The sequence below is a fragment of the Rhinolophus sinicus genome, chromosome 17, assembly GCF_057876585.1.
Source record: "Rhinolophus sinicus isolate RSI-liver-muscle chromosome 17, RSI-T2T, whole genome shotgun sequence".
NCBI classification, from domain to species: Eukaryota; Metazoa; Chordata; class Mammalia; order Chiroptera; family Rhinolophidae; genus Rhinolophus; species Rhinolophus sinicus.
In genome coordinates, this window is record NC_142517.1 from 201750519 (window position 1) to 201769329 (window position 18811).

At 39.7% G+C, this 18811-nt stretch overlaps 1 protein-coding gene across 10 annotated transcripts in view; it reads right to left on the bottom strand.

Moving 5' to 3' along the window:
- Positions 1-657: 657 nt before the first annotated feature.
- The window catches only part of DOCK10 (dedicator of cytokinesis 10), a 236420-nt gene continuing 218266 nt past the window's right edge, over positions 658-18811 (bottom strand). For 6 of the 10 annotated variants that reach the window (XM_074314113.2, XM_074314110.2, XM_074314111.2 and 3 more), the window contains 7 exons: positions 11545-11691; positions 9132-9342; positions 7690-7880; positions 5660-5760; positions 5345-5483; positions 4014-4089; positions 1200-1412 (listed from right to left, as the gene is read on the bottom strand). In XM_074314113.2, the coding sequence (XP_074170214.2) occupies positions 1351-1412; positions 4014-4089; positions 5345-5483; positions 5660-5760; positions 7690-7880; positions 9132-9342; positions 11545-11691 (927 nt within the window). In that variant the 3' untranslated portion in view covers positions 1200-1350. Of the gene's footprint in view, positions 1413-4013; positions 4090-5344; positions 5484-5659; positions 5761-7689; positions 7881-9131; positions 9343-11544; positions 11692-18811 lie in introns of all 10 variants that reach the window. The other 4 variants (XM_019736633.3, XM_019736627.3, XM_019736634.3 and 1 more) reach the window with 2 other exon arrangements.

The following is an 18811-nucleotide window of genomic DNA, read 5'->3' on the forward strand; positions in this document are numbered from 1 at the left end:
GTGAGTCTTGAGGGATCAGAATTCTCATCTAAAATATCCTTTAATCACTTTTGTGCATACAATATTTAAATATGTCTTCTAAGCCCTGTCCTCCCTTCTGGCCTGCATGTGCTCATTCTGGCCAATGGACTTACAGAGTAGAAAGATGAACTCAGCTCAAGTCTCCTGATTTGAGGCTGGGCCTTGGGAATAGCTGCTGAAGTAGGTATCAATGACATTCCTGAGCTTCCTTCTGCATCTGGAAGCAGCTCCATTTAGTTGTACAGCTGCTGGTGTTGGCTGGAGGAGGGAGGCAGCTGGGGAAGGGAAGTAGAATGTGTCAGTTGTTCCCAAACCTGGCTGCACATCAGTCACAATTTTGACGAAAATACAGATCAGCTAGAATAAACTCATAAAACTGCAATAACAAACGATCCATGAATCTCAGGCACCTTAACACGACAAATGCATTTCTCACTCAGACTCGCCTAGGTTTGGAAATCTCTGGCCTGTCTAGTTGATTGTTTTGGAGGAACTGCCCAGCTGAGGTCTGAGTCCTTTCCCTAACTTCTTGATAAGTCATCATACGTAGTACTTGTATATGTCAGGTGGGCGTTCAGCAGATGTCCCTGCCCAGTGAACCAATTTTAGTAGCAACTCATCAAGAAGAAACAAATGCAAAGTAACTGTATTTTTTATTTCTATTAACAACAAAATACTTCCATAATTTCACACCCCGTTGCTTTTAAGAGCGCATATATTACAAATAAAGTAACTCCACAAACTTTAAAGATTAGTATTTATCAACACTTTTGTACACATACACAAATATTTTAATATAATGGTATTTGAAATGTTATTCATATAATCTTAGCACTGTCATAAGTATCAACTAAAAAGGTTCTTTTAAATTTGGTAAAAATCTTATATTTTACAATTTCCTATTTACATTTGAAATATGCTTAAATGTTACAAAAACATTCACTTTGACTTTTAAAATATGTGTACTAGGACTTGGTATGGAACATATTGTAACTGACAGCAAACTTATGATTTACTTTTAAGCTGCACATTCATTGGAATTTCACGGCAAATTTTCAGCTTGGCTTGTTCAACAATGCTCAAAAGGGGAAAACAAATCATAAGAAATATGCACATGTGGAGATTGGCAAAATTCTCAAGCTAGTGAGGTAAAAAAAGAAAAATATTAACATCAAAAAAACTTCAAATAAATTAAATCTATCTTTCTCTTCCAGAGATGAGCTGCAATTTCAGAATGTCTTCTGAGAGGTGTGTCTGATGGTGCAGACGTTCCTTCAAACTTCCGCACTGGGTGAGACCGATACGGTGGGCACAGCTGGCGTTGTCCTGCTAATTACTCGAGAGCAGGTTCGCTCCACTCCGCGCTTTGACTGGTCGTCCCTGTACAAAATCTTAACAGGACAAAACGCAACACAACGAAAAGAACACAGTAACAGAGAAGTTCCTGTTAATATCTCCAAACAAATGAAAACCTAGATCAATGATGTTTTTTTTCTTGTTCCCCACAGGTAATCTGAATATTTTGAAAATGCATTTATCCAAGTAGATCTGAAGAATTTTTTTGAAGCCTGTGTCATAGCCATTTTGGCAAGATTTAAAGTAGCGTCACAGTACTCTTCAACTACCAGATAAAAATTTACAAATCTTTAAATGAAACTTATGGATGTATCTGAGTAGTTCCAGGATTTTATTTTATTCTAAAAGTTTTTAATTTACATTGTCAACATCTACCGAAAAAGGGGACCATCTAAAACCTCATTTAAATGTTTGACTTAGTGGAAATTTGAGAAAAATATATACCTTAACCTTATTTGACTTTTGAAAATAATGTTAATATGCCTAAATAATACTGTCCTGTCAGATCTGTTGAAATCATGATATGTAAACCCAGTTAACAATAACGAAAACCCCAGGCACCTCTAAAATGTATCTCTGTGTAGAAGAGACTTAATGAATATTTAAACTTCTAGTTAGGAAGATGGTCCCACTAACTCCACACATTACCATGCTTTAGTTCTACCCCTCTTCCAAGGTAGGAGTGCCACTTCTGTGCCCGCAGAGCACCCAGCATCCCAGTAGCCTATAGTACCAACTCATTCTCCTCATGCTCAATGTCATAAGTGCCGCTTAATTATTTGGCCAAGTAATAATTAAGCAGAGTATATGTCCAAAGAGTATGTGAAACTCTAAGTTTGCATCTCACCGGCTTGCCACCAACTGTCACAGAGTAGATCTGTTCCTTTCTCTGTAATTTATATTTGATATCCATTACCACTGTTGACTTTACTATGCTGTCAGCCTTATACATGCTGAAACAGACTCCAAATGAGCATCTTATATTTATGTTTCATCCAGATACTTATATGTATTGTTTGACTTCAGTCCAAGGGGGCTTTTGCTTTTTGGCTATTTGTAAAATACTGTGTTTCCCCCAAAATATGACCGGGTCTTATATTAATTTTTGCTCCAAAAGACACATTAGGGGATGTCATCCTGAAAAATCATGCTAGGGCTATTTTCCGGTTAGGTCTTATTTTCCGGGAAACACAGTAGTGTGGCATTTTGGCTGCCTATAAAGGTAATTACTGCCTGCCTATCACTCTAACAACTAAAACTATGTCATCTTAACAATTCCATTTGGCACACCAGCATCCATTTTATCTGTTACATCTCTTTCCTTATACTGAAGATTCTTTCACCAAACAGATGGTTTCAGAATGCCCTTTGAGCTAAGACTTTTCTGGACACTCTTGGAGTGAAATGCATAATTAATTCTATTTCTATTTTTATATTTATAGGAATATAAAAATGTCTGTCTATCCATTTCAACTGTTTCTATTTTAAAAAGTCCAATGGTATAATTTCTCTCATCACTGTAATTATGTATGTACCTATTTCCAGAATATGTACATGAATACATAGGTACGTGGAGGTCTTCATACATTACGGATTATGGTTCATTCATGTATTACAGTATTATGCAAAGATTTGACTGCTTTTCTCTCCACTAAAGTTCAAATCCAAACCTTATGGTCAGATACCTTTTCATTAAAAAAATTGGGAGAAGCAGCAAACAAAAGTTTTTTATTATAAACATGAAATGAAATAAATATCCATTTTTTTTAATACTGTGGTCTTTATAAACCCCCACTTTCTGCTAGCTATTTCTGATTTCAGGAAATTGTTCATTACAACCAATTCAAAGCACTGATGAATGATAATCATGAAAGTAGCTTATTTTGCTGTAAATAACTTAGAGTTTTACTGTGGATAATTTATACTTATGATTGATAATTATCAATCAAATAGTTCCTCCTCTAAAATCTTCTCTACGGAGTTAGAAGTTAATATTTTATCTTCATTTTAATCTAAGGTGGAAATGTGGAATGGCCATATAATAAATCATTTTTAAAGGACACTGTTTTTGATGATATTATATATGTTGTGATCATTGTCCCACATATAAAGACAATTCCCCGTAGAAGCTTAGGGCCAGGAGAAAGTTTATCTTTCCTGCCAACAGATCTATTTCTTTTACTGACTAACAAGACCTGTCCAATCCATCAGTTTCTTTTCTTTGCATCAGTTTGCAGGAAGTACAGGGTCACATTTTGCTTCTCTTAGCAAAGCTTTTCTGGGAAAGAAAGCATTTTGCTCTCCACTTAATCACCTGGTCCTTGTCTTTCTTCGTCTTTTTGTTTTAACACTTTGGAATATTGTGAATCTTTGTTTTGGATACAAATGAGCTCACATGTATTTTAGAAGCTGCTATAGTATGACTTTTCTTTTTAAAAGCTAACTTTAGCTTTAATCACTACGCCTTTCTTCATATTGACCTACCTTGAAAGAGAAATAAAGTTGTTCTAAGTCAATAAAAACTTAGCAAACACTACCCACTATGGAAGTGTCTGGGGAAAATGAACAGCTAAGAAGAGATAGGTAGACCCGAAGACCACAAAGGACAGAGTAGACATAAGGAAAGAAAAACATACCACTTTTGCTTACAGTACTGAGGGAAATACTAGACACAGAAGAATAGAAGTTGTATATACATGGACCGCAACAGAGCTGCCAGGGAAAAAAAAGAGAAAAGCATTTTTGCCCAAAGTTTCAAGGTCAGACACAATTCACAGTGGGAAACAAGTATTTCTTCACCTCCTTTTTCAACTTTCAGATTCACTGTTTGTTCTTTTTGCTTCACTTTCAGAATTATGATTTCCCCATGCTATCAAGGCTTATCTCTCCTGAGTATTTAATTCCCATCAGCTTCTTAATGCTCCCAAACCAAATACTCCCTCCACTAGGAATCCTATCCAGGGAGATTAATTCTCTCCAACATGTCAATTAACCATTTCTTTCTCCAGCTTCAATGGAGGGTTTAAAATGTGGGTAGAAGGAGATGGAAAAGAAGCAAAAAGAAACATATATAGGAAGTGCAGTTAAAGATTCATACAACACATTTCATGTTTCGTGAATAGTGTTGATAGTGCCAGGTCATTTTAGGAAAGAAAGGGGAACTAATGTTTACTGAGTAGCTACTATACACGAGGCACTATTTGGAGATTAGTTCAAGTTCTCCCCCTCAATTAGTCTGTAAAGAACACATCTAACTCCTGAAGGGGACCACGAGTGATGAGCTGTCAGGTAGCATGCTGGGGTTGATGTATACTGGGAAACCAAAGGAGCAGCACTTGGCTTTCTACCATTTGATTCTCAGCACCTCAAAAAGTACTGTGATTATTGAATGCCCATATTTTGTGCACAGCCTTATAGAACATACCAGAAATCATGGATGACTTGCTTGTGGGGTGGGAGATTGAGTTCTATCCCAATTTTGCACATCTTTCGGAGGCCATCTTGACCTTAAAAGGCCACTAGTCCTGGTGTTCTTTCTGAGTATGGTGCAGAGACCCCTAGTGGCAGAACTGTGGAACTCCACACTACAGCCTGGGGTTGTGAGGTCCTAAGTCAGGGTGACTGCAGTGGTAGCAAACCCTAGTGGGAATGCCACCCAACGTTCCTTGGTGTCTAATAGGGCCCATCTGTTGTAGAAAACTAACAGCTCACCTGGTTTGCATAAACATCTCTGCAAACTGTGGAAAGCATCTGGGTTCTCATCTTTTCCTAGAGCTTTCTCTCCAACCTGATCTCTGCTTTGAGGCAAGGGATATTATACCCCTTGAGCAACTCAGCAGCCTGGTGTTCATATAAGGTACAGTGATTTCAACAGCCAGTAAGAGACTTTCCAGTCCTTTTGGCATTGGGGATAAAATAGGCACTTTCCCCTATTGGACAGCTGGGGCCACGCCAAGGAAAGCCTCACCTGCTCGTTCATGATTGCGGAGAGTTCGCTGAGCATGTCCTTGTAATGGGACCTCAGTTCTTCCTGGTACTCCAGCTGGTCCTCCTTGATGAGGCGCTCATTCACATCAAGGGCCTGCCCGCACGCATCTGCAAATTGCCTATTGTGGCAGCAATAAGCAAGTTAACAACTGGCCTCAGAAAAGGGCAACTCAAAGTCAGTCTGCTGACAGACTCTGCCACCCAGAAGGGGGTTGGGCAGGTGGCTTCCTGGGGGAATTCACGACTCCCTGTCTGAGGTGCCGAAGGAAGAACATTCCAACAAAGAAAAGCTCACCTGAAGATTTCCTTCAAAAGCTTTACTTGGTTGTCAGGGTATTTCTTTGCATTGGTTTCTTCAAGGAAAGCTCGTGCATAGGCCATAGGTCCCGCATTAACCTATTGGGGAGAAGAGGATTTGCGGAGGAGGATCCCACCTTCTCCAGGGAGAAGCCTTCTCCACCACTGGAAGGAGTAGCCACTTGTGCACAAATCACATGGCACCCCAATTCTCTCACATTGCAGTCTACTCATCTGTTATCCATCTTATTGGCTGTCCCCTAACTGGTCAATAAGCTAAAGGGAGCAATTGAGATCAATATTTCACCACCATCCGAAGTTCAGTCACTTGTCCGCCATTGCTCCTTTCGCCATATCCAAATACTACTTCTACTATTATTTTCTTAATATATTTGAAAACTAGACTCCCTTTTACTTACTTAAATACACTTAAGTTCAACATCTGTGAAATCCAATGTTTGATGTGCTAGTTTTTTTTTCTTTCTATTAACATTTAAAGAAACACATAGCTATTAATAAAAGACATTCCATGTAGGTAGTCGTGTGCACACCGCCCTGGGAATTACTGTCCTATTGTATTCCACTTGGCAATCTGGCTTAGATTCTGGCCCAAGAGGCACTTATCAGATTTGCTGAATGAGCCACAATGCCGGCTCCTGGTCCCACTCCCACACACAAGCAGGCTCACACTGGTGAAAGAGTCCATATTCCTTAGTGTTCATAATCTTTCAGTGTGACTGTGGGGCTTGGAACGAGTCAGGTAAAAGAAGAAGGAAGAGAACAATGTATTGGCGCTGTCTTCAGACGTCTGTGATTACCAGGCATCGCCACTGTGCTAGAATCAGTAAACAGTACTGGATGCGTTTTTCTGCTTCTCCACATCCAGTCCCCACTTTCCTCTGCTCAGCTCTGTGCTGAGGGAACCTATCCTGTTTGGAGTACAATAATGGTTCTTTCACCATTGGATTCTAAAAATTTTATTATTATTATTATTATTATTATTATTATTATTATTATTTTTGAGTTGGCCATGGGGAACGCAGACAAGGAGAGAGCAGGGAAGAGTGGAACCAGGTCAGTATCTGGATCAACGTTACTGATTTTTCCTTTTGTCTCAGGTTCCAATATAGCTCCATGTGACACTGCTACTGGCCTGCCTTTAGCTAAAATTTTAATATTTTGTTCTTTATGGATTTTTGAAATTATTTTTGACTTTTGAAAATATTGCATTACAATATTATTTCATCTTGATGACTGAGTGTTTTGAAGCTCCCTTAAATGTTGTGCTCAAGGTGAGTGCCTTGCTCACCTCATATTCTAGTCTCAGCCCCAACTGGATATTAAAAGCCCCAGCCTTCCTTCTTGTAATCCTCTCGCAGAGGCCACCTGTCTGTGTGTCTGTCATCAGCTGGCTCTCCCAGCTCTCTTTCTGATTCCAATGATTCTTCTTTTCCCTGAATCTTCAGGTCTGGGAAGGGTAACAGCCCCAGTCCTGCTAGCCCCTGTGCCTGCCTTTGTTGGTTTTCCTAAATACCTCTATACTTTTGCAAATAGTCTTTTATTATATTTTCTTTAATACCCACTATGAGCAGGACATCTGCTTCCTATTAGGACTCTGATAGATAAATATTGATGCACATTTTATAAATAAACATTTAAAAAATTTTGTTTTTGAACAGTTGTATAAAGCTCTTCGTGACAGATATTTACAAGAGAGCCACATTTGTTACTTAATACATTTGTTAGAATTTAGGATATAGAACATAGTTTATCCAGAAAAGATGGGAAAGGAGGGTTGAGGAAGAAGAAATTTATTTCAGCTAAAGTTAAGAAAGGCTTATCTCTAGGTGTTTGGAGCACCGTCACTGTGCATTTACAATGAAACAAAATTTTATAAAGACTCATGTAAAGGTGTTGCATGGTATTACCAACACAAAAAATGTCTCATACCCCTTGTAAAAAAAATTCCAGGGCGTGTTACACCAGGTTCTACAAGCCACGCGCATCTCAGCTCTGGGCAATGCTTACCTTCACGCTGACACTTCCTTGGAGTTTGAGCTGCAGTCTGATCATGTCCACTTCTTCCATTGTGCAGAGCTGATTAAGCTCAGAAACTTTCTTGGACATCTCGTCAATCGCCACCTCAATAGGATTCAGTTCTGTGCTTGACTGGCTTACGACTTGGATTCTCTTCTTCACATAGGGGAACAGGTGACTCGCTGCACAAGAGCAATACAAGAGGATTGAAAGTTTGCAGGTGAGTGAAGAGTCAAGAGTTCCCCTGAGGGTTTAGATGGTCCCGTAGCTTCCCTTTGCGCACAGCACATTCCATCCTGCATATTTTGTGTACGCGAGTTATTTTTTGTCCGATGTGCCAGGCACTCTCACACCTTTTAACTTGTGCCTCAGCTACTTTCGCGTGCATGCTCTTCCACGCTTCACTAGCCATGTCCTCATTCTCAGGGCAAGATTAAGACCTTTTTTTTAGACTCTTTAAACACGGAAAAGATGATAGCTTTCACCACAACTTGTAATTCTAATTAAAAACTACACTATACCACGATAAAGAATGCTTAAACATATACTGAATAGCATATGTTATAATAGTTTTGTGTTAGATTTTTTTTTTTATATTACAAGAGTTCTGGAAAAATTTACTGAAGGTAAATGTTTCCCCCCACTTGAATGTCCCTGCTATTTATCTACCTACAGCATAAGCCAGGACTGCGCTTCTCTCGGACTTAGATATCATTTCCAGAATGTCTTTGCTCATCTTCCCCCTTAGTCTGCCGTAGGAGTCCCTCTCCCATGTTCCCACTTCATTTCTCATCCTGTGCTCATCTGAAATCCTTACTTTACTTGGCTTTTTCTCCTACCAGACTGTGAGCACCTTGAGGCAAGAATCGTATTTTATCTATTTGAGTTTCCAGAACAGAATCCAACACCTAGTAGGCACTCCTTAAAACTTTGTTGAATAAATGAAGGAACAACTACCTCACAGAATAGATCTAGACAGTACTGGAAGGGATGCTAGAGGTTGTCTTCTGCATTTATTTTACAGATGAGAAATCTGAATTCCAGAGTGGTTGAGGGTCTTGCCCCAAAGCACACAAGTGTGAGAGCTGCAAACCCTGACGTAAGTGAGGGTCAATGTCGGGAGAGAGGCGAGGCACGTTGAGAGTGCCTTTCCCAAGACACACACCATGACCTTCATGACTTTAAGATCTAAAGGGAAGACGTGTGTAAACAAACTCTACTGACAGTTTCTCTTCTGGTTGACTTCTGCAGGGTCTCCCTCTTACAGAGAATAAAGAAGGGGAAGTCTACTCTTACTGGGACACATTTGCAAGTTTGCACATTTTCCACTTGCAAGATTGAAAGGTCTTGGTTTTCCCTAGTCAAGCCCAATGAAGGGACCTTCACAGGAGCAAGAGCTCACGCTGGCTGCTCGGCGGCAGGCCAGCACCTACTTGTCAGGACGGTCCGCCGCTTGCACTGTTCCTCCACACCTCCGTGCTTCTTGCCCGACAGTGTGAAGGGCGTCTCAAAGACAAAACGGCGGATGTTATGGTGCATTTCGAAATCCGTCTTCCGGTCCTCTATTTCCTTTTCCTCAAAGAATGGCGTGACATAGGTCACCTGGATGTAGGCATATTTGGGGTCCAATTCCTTGGGGTTTACCTGTGTGAATACATTATGGTGAAAGAGAGAGGGGTGAACCCTAAGGAACTCCTGAAAGAAACACAGGAAGCTCTGCATTTCCTTATCTGGCCTCCTGGGGCGGGGGCAGGGGGGCAGGGGTGCCGTCCTTCTCCCTGTGGAGAAAAATGGGCCATCGTATCATTTCAGAGCTGGGTGGGACCACAGAAAGAGTAACTGCCTGGACTGTGGGCGAGCAGCCAGATGGTGGTAGAGGTAGGGTTGGCGCCAGCTCGCTAAGTAGCTGAGGCTCTTCAAAACCTAAGTACCTGGCTGTGGCATATTATTTAATCCTTTATTTTCTTTTTCTTCTGTAATGAATGTCCTCACCTTTGTCTGGAATACAAGCTTCTTGCGAGTGGAAAATACATCTCTCTGTTCCTCTCCTCCTCTCCAGCTATGTACCTAGACTGGGGCCATCAGCTCTAGGCTTGTAATGTGAAAGAAAATTTCTTGTCTGTTTAGCAGATTGACTGATTAGCCTATCACATTTTGCAGGTATTTTTATTTTCAATTTCTTTAACACCTTCTCTTATCTCTTTACTACCTGTGGTCTGGTGAACAGGCTTGACAAATAGCAAGGAAGACAGGCTGGGGGTCCCAACAAAAGCCAGAGAATTGCTCTTGCTATCTTTCCTTCAAGGCTGGAAGAGATGGTTCTCAGCCTCTTTTCTAACGATTCCTTGAAGAATTTTCAAACCTAGTCCATTTTTCCGCATCCATTTACTCACCTACTGCTTAATCAGTTCCAGAGATTTGAGGAAACCCATGAACTTATTTGTAATACTAATAATTACATTGTAACATAAGTATAATTGTAACCATTTTATAGATTAAAAAAAAAGGCGGCTCAGAGTGGCCACCTAATTTCCCAACATGGATCACCAGCAGATAAGTGGTGTCATGGTGGGATGAGGACTCCAGTTCTGGTATCAAATTTGGCATTTTTCTTGTCCTATTAGGAACTCTGTCCATAATTCTACTTAGGAGTGCCACTGTGACAATGGTAGCTCTATCCACTTTTACGGGGAAGGGAATTGTGCCTTTCAAGCTAAGGAGGAGAATGATGAACACATTTGTGACAACTTCTGCCAGGACCCAGCGATATCATGCCCAGACTCCTCCAAATACTAGCTTTGTTAAAAGAGGACAGGGGGCAAAAAAGACCTCTTTTGCGGGCCAATAGAGGCCTATACAATTGGGTGCAAACCAGCTTTTCCAATCCCCTTCTTTTGCCACACTCTTCTACCCAACTTGTATTTCAAAGACCTGCCATTCTCTAAACACACCTCCCCATTTCATTCCTCCCTGTCATTGCATATGCGGGGCTGCTTAGAATACCCTTTGCTTCCAGGAAATACTTTCTCGCCCTACAATATCCAGCTCAAATATCACTTCTTCTGTGAAGCTCTCCCTAACCAAGAATGAGCTGGTCAGGGATCTCCCTGCCCTGAGCTTTCCCTGGACGAACTGCACCATGTCTCCTGCGGTACTTCATTGCCCTCTATTTAATTAGCTGTTTGCACACATCCCTCTCTTCTTAGCCCCAAGTGAACTGTGAGCTCTGGATGGAAGAGACGCTGTGTGCCCCAGCTCCTAGTTCTGGGTCTGGCATGCAGTAGGTGCCTAATAGAGGTTGGCTAAAGGAATGAAAGCATATTAGAGGATTCTTAGTAATCTAATCAGAGGATGTAAGCATTTGCTTTCTGGAGCCACGAGGTTAATTAGATGTTTATAGGTTAATATGATGTAACCAGCAACTCTGCTACTATCACAGAGGATTGATTTCAAAATTGGTATGACCCAGGAAGACCTCCATAACAGAATAAATACTATTTTGCTTTCACTCAATCACTTTAACTCTTTGGTTGCTATACAAGTGCATATTATCTATCCGAAAAGTAGAGAATTTAGAAAGTCATTTCTATGATTACCTAAAGGTTACTCAAATAAACACATACAATGTTTTTGGGGAAAAAAAAAAAAGGGGGAAATCACCAATTGGCCAACCAATAAGCAAACAGGCAAAACACCCAAAATAGTAAAATAGTTTAGGTAGTTTACTTTGCGTAGTCAGGCAGAAAATAAAAACTTTAATAAATATAATTTAAGAATTTAAAAAAGACTGAAATTAAGTCAGTTCTTCACATTTGCATGAATGTTGGTATGTTGGTTTTCCTTTACCTTGTTGGAATCCTGGATTATCTTCACGTTGTCTGCTCCGAATTTATCTGCATAAAGCTTGAGCAGTCTTTGGGAAATCTCAGAGAGACCTGTCAGTTTAGGCTCTTTATAAATATACTCTTTACCTTCTTCTTCTTCAAAAAAACCCTATGGAAGACACATAATGAACCACCCATTTTATTAGAATACTGCAATTGCACATGACAAGCAAAACAAAAGCCATTTACTTGGACAATATATCCAGTCTTGGTTGACATCCAAGCCATTGATTAGCACCCTATAAAATCAAAATCAGAGAAAAATCAAGTGAAGAAAACAAAATATCATGTTAGAATCAGTCATTAATGGAAATACTCCCTGGCCAAGCCAAAGACCCTCATGAGATATCTTACACGTATTTTCTCTATTGGTGGAAATAAATGGCAATATTTGCTTGCATGTATTTTGGGCAAAGAATGCCCTCATGTGGCAGTCTGGGGTAGAACACAGAGTCTGGAGTAATTTTTGTCATTTTCCAAAAAGCATTTTCCAAAGATCTTCACAGAGACCTTTTTAACAAGGTTCATCTAAAAGTCTTTGAAGCTTGCACAGGAAACATTGTAGGGCATTTAAAGGTATCTAAATGGGGTGATGTGCACCCCCACGTCAGCTTAGATGAAAAGCCGCAACAATTGTTATCACAGAAATTACATGTGGTATATGCTCCCAAGTCCTGTTATTTTAAAAATAACTTTACATTGTTATCATCAGGGGCCTGATGCAACTTGACTTATATGCAGTTTCATAATTTCATTTATTTCACTAGATCTCTTACATTCATGCAGAGCTAGGCCTTACAGGATTGAAAGTAGTAAAGTAACAGTGTCATCATTTTTATACACAAGTAAGTTTTAGTTTCTATTAATTTATTTGTCTGGTTTGAAACAGGGGGAAGGGAAGTTTCCATTATCTGCAGATAATAAAGTGAGGTGCAGTCTTTATAATTCCGTCTCTTTGAAGAGACACAGAGCATTTTCCCTGGGGGACACATGTGCCTTGAGAATACTAGATTAGGTCTAGAGTTAAGAACTCATAGGAATCTGCTTTCTCCTGACAGCAGAATATGCCCCAAGGAAATGACTTTGGAGGGCTGGATAAAGAAAGATACTGGAGGTCACAAAGACTTTTAGCTGTACTTTTAAAAAAATATGTTATTTTTGACTCTTTAAATAATATCCATTACATGCAAAATGCATGGAGCAAGTGTTACCAGGCTGGATTTTTTTCATGCCTAATGTGAGGTGATCTAAAAATAATGATTAAACTCACATCTGTATGGTGACTTTGTACTTGTAAAGCACTTTTACCCTGGTATATTTGACCATCACGAACAGTGTACTTTGTATCATAAGTGGGCTGTAACTAATGTCCATTTGCAGAAGCCGAGAAACCAGGCACATTCACCAGCACAGGTCGTCAAGCAGGTAATTAATTGCCTGTTTTCTTGTGCATCTCCCTGAATGACTTTGGGCTTTTTTTCAGTCAGGAAACTGTCTTGTTCAACATTGTATGTCTAGTATTTAGCACAATGCCTGGTCTTTAGGGGGATGTCACTCTACATTTATTAAATAACAAACAGGTGAATGAAATCGTTCTAGGGATCATACATTTTAAAAAGGTATATTTGCACCAGGTATAACGGGAAATGATTCCAATGTTTTTAATAACACTGTTTTTAATTGAACAATTTTTGGAGAAATGTTCAACGGCACATGTAGCTGGTTGTGAGTACCTTGACCCTAACCTGCTTAAAATAAAAAAAAAAAGTGATGCATGACATTGAAAGCTTGGAAAGCAGCTCCTTGTGGTTTCTCTAGACTTTGTAGGGGTGGTGAGGTCTGGCCCCATCCCTTATGACTTCCAGCCTGGTATGTTTTTTCTGCTGCTGTCTAAAAGTCACAGACTGACACATCAGAGAAATAAGACTTCTGAGCCCACCAACCAGAATCTCCCCAGGGCAATGGCTAAACCAACATTTACAACTTCCATTTTAGTGACAAAAATGTCTTCAAGTCTCAAGAAAAGATTTTCTCACCATAGTGTGAAAACGAGCACAAGGAAACATTTTCACTGGGAAGTTTTTACCGTAACAAAATTCTGAATCCAGAGTTAGCAGAGAAGGAATGTGGGAAGCAAGATTTTATTGTTGTTACCATGACCATTATGGCCTTAGTTGCCCTGTGATTTTCATCCCTACTCTTTGGTCTGGAGGATGGGAAATAGTACGGACTTGGAAATCTATTGGGAGGTCCCAAGGACAGTGCCTGGCACAGAGTAGGTCCCTGGTGAGTGTTAGCTGTGAGGACGAGAATGAAGATGATGACAATGATAAAGCAGAAAATTCTGTGTCAAAAAAGCAATTTGTGTTCTGGCTCTTATGGAGGAAAATAGCTTAACTGAGTTTTGAGGACTTAAAAATACATACCTTCAGCTTCTCTTGCATAGAAGCTATACTTCCCTTTTTACAAAGCTCTACTGATGCTCATTTTGATATTTTGGTAAGTGATTGATTAGAAAGAAATGGTGATTTGAATCTGTCTATTATCTATCTATTTTCTCTCTCTTTCTCTTTCTCTCTCTCTCTGGCATGGAGACATAAACCTATTGAGACTATTTTATAAAAATAGAAAGGAACTGGAGTAGGAGAATAGAGTGTTCAATTTGCTGTCTGCCAGGGATTGTGTAAGAGCTTTTGGAGCCAGAGAAATGGCGTTCTGAAAATATCTGAAATGCATGTTTACCTTTTACCCAAGGAAACAATCAAAGCCAAGCCCATGGAACCACAGAACAGTCTTAAAGGTTTCAATTGCAGCTCTGTCTATGAAATAAATGATTTATAAATAGGGACCCAAGGTGATGAAAACTTAGGGCAGTTTCTCGTTTATTTGAGCCCCAAGGTGATGAGTAGATTGTGTTTCAAGGCAACGGGAAATGGGACCTTCGCATTTCCCTTGCTAGTCTGATTTTCTTAAAATTTCATTTTACAGTGCAATAAACGCCCTGATTTGTCATTGTTAGGAAACCACATATATTCTAGTTAAAGAAGGACTTTGAGTCAGTAGACTTAACAGGCATGGATTATGAAACTTCAATAGATTATGGTAAAACTGTACTTCAATAAACTGACAACTAAAATCATTAACTCCTTCTTAGATGTTTTTGCAGGTGCTTCAGAATCTTGCTATCCCCTGGATCTTTATTGGGATGTCAAATACAAATGCTCCTGCTATTATTATATACAACTGACTTAAAGGTCACAAACAAAGGAAAGCATAGAAAGCAAAATTTAATGTATAAACGATGGGACAGAAAATAATAATAGGCTAAATGCTAAGAGAAGAAAAGCTAAAAGAGTGCAGAGAAATGATGGTTCCATATAAATATGAACTCAACTATATATATGTATATATATATATACAGTCTATATCAGTGACTCTCATATAGGTGGCGAGCCAGAAGTTTGTATTACATCCCAAAACAGAGACGGTAGCTTTACAAACTACAGTCACTTTCCCACCTCCTCCCAAGTCCTATCAAGATTGTGAGATGCATCTATCCATGCAGGCATGGCTGAGAAGCAAGGAGTCTACATCTTTTGGTGAATGGAATAAAAGTCCCCTAGGCCTTTCACTTAATTGATTCCAGGGGCATCTGCTGTTTTTGTTTTGCAATGTGCACGCACTTGCTTACAGTCATGCTAAATATCAGCGCTGAAGAACTCCATTGATTACCATTGATGTGAGCACTACTGCTGTCTCCTTACCCCAGAAATGAATACTTCAGGGACCCTTTGGGGATGCTCTGTATAAAATTTCCATAAGCAATGATGCCAGGTTTTGCATTCGAAAATTCATGCTAGGCAAGATTTGAGTTTTTGAAGTTCCAACTTGTTCTCTAGTGTCTGGCTTATTGCAGACATGTATTAACTACTCTTTTCAATACAGTAAAATAAAAGCGCTCGTCCACCTGGGACCCTAAAAGATTCACGCAAAGGACTTTGTGGAGGTGCACAGTCTATTGCATATGATACTCGCATAATCTTTGTAACATGATTGCAAGACACGTCAATCTGGACATTAAAAGGTGAATTTTACAGGAACATTCAGTGCCATCATGAAAAAGAAATTATTTTTGACCACGGGGATTATGCTGATTAGGTACTCAACACTTTATCTTAGATCTTTGAAACCTTCATTCTGCACACGCTCAAGGGAATGTTCAAATCTATTTGGTATTTATCATCAAGTGACGTGCACTGCCTGCTCCTGTTTAGTATAATAGTCCCCACACTCCATTGGGTGTCTTGGGACAGGTATTTGAATATCATTTGAACAATGATGACCGCGGCTCTAAATTGCTGCTTTTCAGGACGACCTCCATTAGATCTCCTTGTTCAAAGGCAGCTTGGGTTTGAGCTCACAGAGTATCACGCTTCAGCATGTACTCAGCTCTGCAGATTTTAAAGAACACTTTGTCTTTTAAGCTTAGGTTGGAATTTTTAATAAAAGGCAACTGAGAACAGTGGCAGCAGCATTAAAAAAGAGAAAGCCAGGTGTGCAATCAGCACACTTTACTGAGAAATCTGTAAAAAGAACAAAGTTAGGTCATTTGAAAGTAATGCTCCCCAATCCTTCCCCATTGCCCCCTCAGTCTATTTAGTATAAGGGTTTCAAGTATTCTTTTAGTAGATTAGTTAAGGACCCATGACCCAAATTTATAAGTGAAGGTAGAAAATTCTGATGTGGTATGGATGTGGGGAGGGATTTAAAGAATTACAAAAAAGTACGTAATGGACAGATAAGCCGAGTTGAATGTGGACAATGTGTGGATATTGAAAGAATTTGTCTTTCCAGTTTAATCAACAAACAATTATGTGGAATCACAGGAAGCTGCTCTTTTTTTCCCCCAGTAAAAAGTTGTTTAATATGGGCAATTTCATATGGTTCAAAATAGCACAAAGCAAATTGTATCACCGAGCACTAGATACTAGCACGTTATTTCTGTCTTTGCTTGTCCTCCAAATGTCTTACATTGCTTCTTTCTGCATCTCAGGAGACTTAACCTGACCTACCGGGTAAAGATTTCGTCCACTGTTCATCTTTTGTATTTGGAATTAATACCATCACCTCTGAGAATGCTCAGAGAGCCAACACAATAGAGAGCCCTGTTTCTGCACGAGACTCAAATTTGGAAAAGGGCACGGTGCCCACCCCTCTGACTCGTGAAATTCTGACCACCATGCTTTTTTTTAAATCAGCTGTAACTCACAGTTGCCTGAAATGAACAATCTCCAATTGAGTCTCCTACACATATATTTCAAATATGTGTTGCCCATATGTACCTGTGTGTGGAGGTTTTCAGACTCTACCTGCAATTGTATAGAAGATATTACATATGAAAAATAAAGGATACATTTTTGTAATTCACATAACTGGAGTAAATACAGTTTAGTTGAAGAAATGCAGGATGACTGCAAAGTGAACGGAAGCAGGATTATTCCACCTTCGTACCAAGCGTTGATTTGCACAAAAAAGTTAAGGTTCAGTAACGCCATATGGAGGGAAGTGTGAGGATTATTAGGGCATGCAAATGGAGAGAGAGAGAGAGAGAGAGAGAGCGAGAGAGAGAGAGAGAGAGAGAGAGAGAGAGAGAGAACTTACCACAGCCTGGAACAATCAAGACCAAAAGAAGAAAAGAGTAAACATCTGCATTAAAATCCAGTTGGAAAGTGGCTGAATTAGTTCCCACCTTTTCAGTAGCCAGCATCTTAGATATTGGTTGGAGAAACTACCAGGTGGGCAATCAGGTTTTCATGACCAGCATATTAATGGCAGTTAGTTACATCTTCCATCGGAAAGATCACCTGGAGGGTTGTAGACTCCAATCTAGGTTGTCTGAGTGTGTGCCTTACCTGCCACTGCCGTGCTGCCATTCCTCGGGGACCTCGTCTGTCCCCGATAACCCCTCAGCTCCCACATCCCTTCCTGATTGGGTTTCCTTCTGTTTTTCTTGCTAATGTTTCAGCAAGGTCAAAAATTGTTTTTTTTTTTTTTTTCCTGTTGACTTTCAAGATAGCATTTCCTTTTCTCTCTCCTCCCCTTGTGGATTGCCCCATTTCTCTCTTCCCAACATACACTATCGCATCAGACAGTTCAGATTGTTTCCCAGAGACCCCCCAAAATGTCTAAATTTAGCTTCTTTCTGTAGACTGTCTCCCCACATCTCTGTCCCCCACACGTGTTTATGGTAAGTGCTACTCAGGACATGCTCCATTCCAGGTGGAGAGCAGCCATCATTTTTTTAATTCAAAAGTTAGTTTTTAAGCTGCCTTTGGTGATTACAGGAAAATACGGTTTTCAAGAGACTTCAGTGGGAAATGATCTAGAATGACCATTCTGGATTTCACGCCTTCTGTTGGAGCTTTAAAATATTCTGAGGAGAACAAGAAGCTACGTGCAACAGTGCTTATATGAAGGGAGGAAAAAAAAAAAAAGAAGAAAGAAAATGAGAGGGCTGAGAGTCATTCCAACTGTGAACATACAAGAATGGAATGTTTTTCCACAAGAGTAATAGTCTGAAATATGTCTGCTGAAATACAATAGTGTTATAAGCCTTCCCGAAAAGAACCGGATGGTGCCTGGGTTTATCCCACTTAAAACACTGCCCAGAGACATTCATAATTAATATGTAATATGTTTACTTTACTTTCGGGCCAATGCTATGGCTAGCTAACACTTCAATCTTGTTCACTGTTTACGCAGTAAACTGAGAAAGATAACTTTAAAATTATATTGACCGGCACAATGGGAAACAAAACAGCCATATACTGTTCTGCCTTAAAGTAGCGATCGTTTGAAAGTGGAGAAAGGAAAATGCATGTTATAAAGCCAAAAGTTCATGGCTTTGAACTTGTGGAGCCCCTAGGAATTGTTTATTTCCTAGAATGCTATGAATTTCATTTCTTAAAACATGCTCAATTTAATTTCCCGTTAATATATGACACAAACCTATAGTTAGATATTTTAGAATGAACTGGGAAGAAGAAGATGCTGAAAAATTAATGCCCTCTTTCTCCAAGGAGTTAGAAATCACTGTTTTAATTCAACCTGTATTAAGATCCTTGGAGCTCTCTGCCCAGGACATTCTTATGCACAAAGATACAGACTCGCACATCCAGAGAAACACTCAAATATACCCAGACACACCCACACCTACACTCACAGCCCCG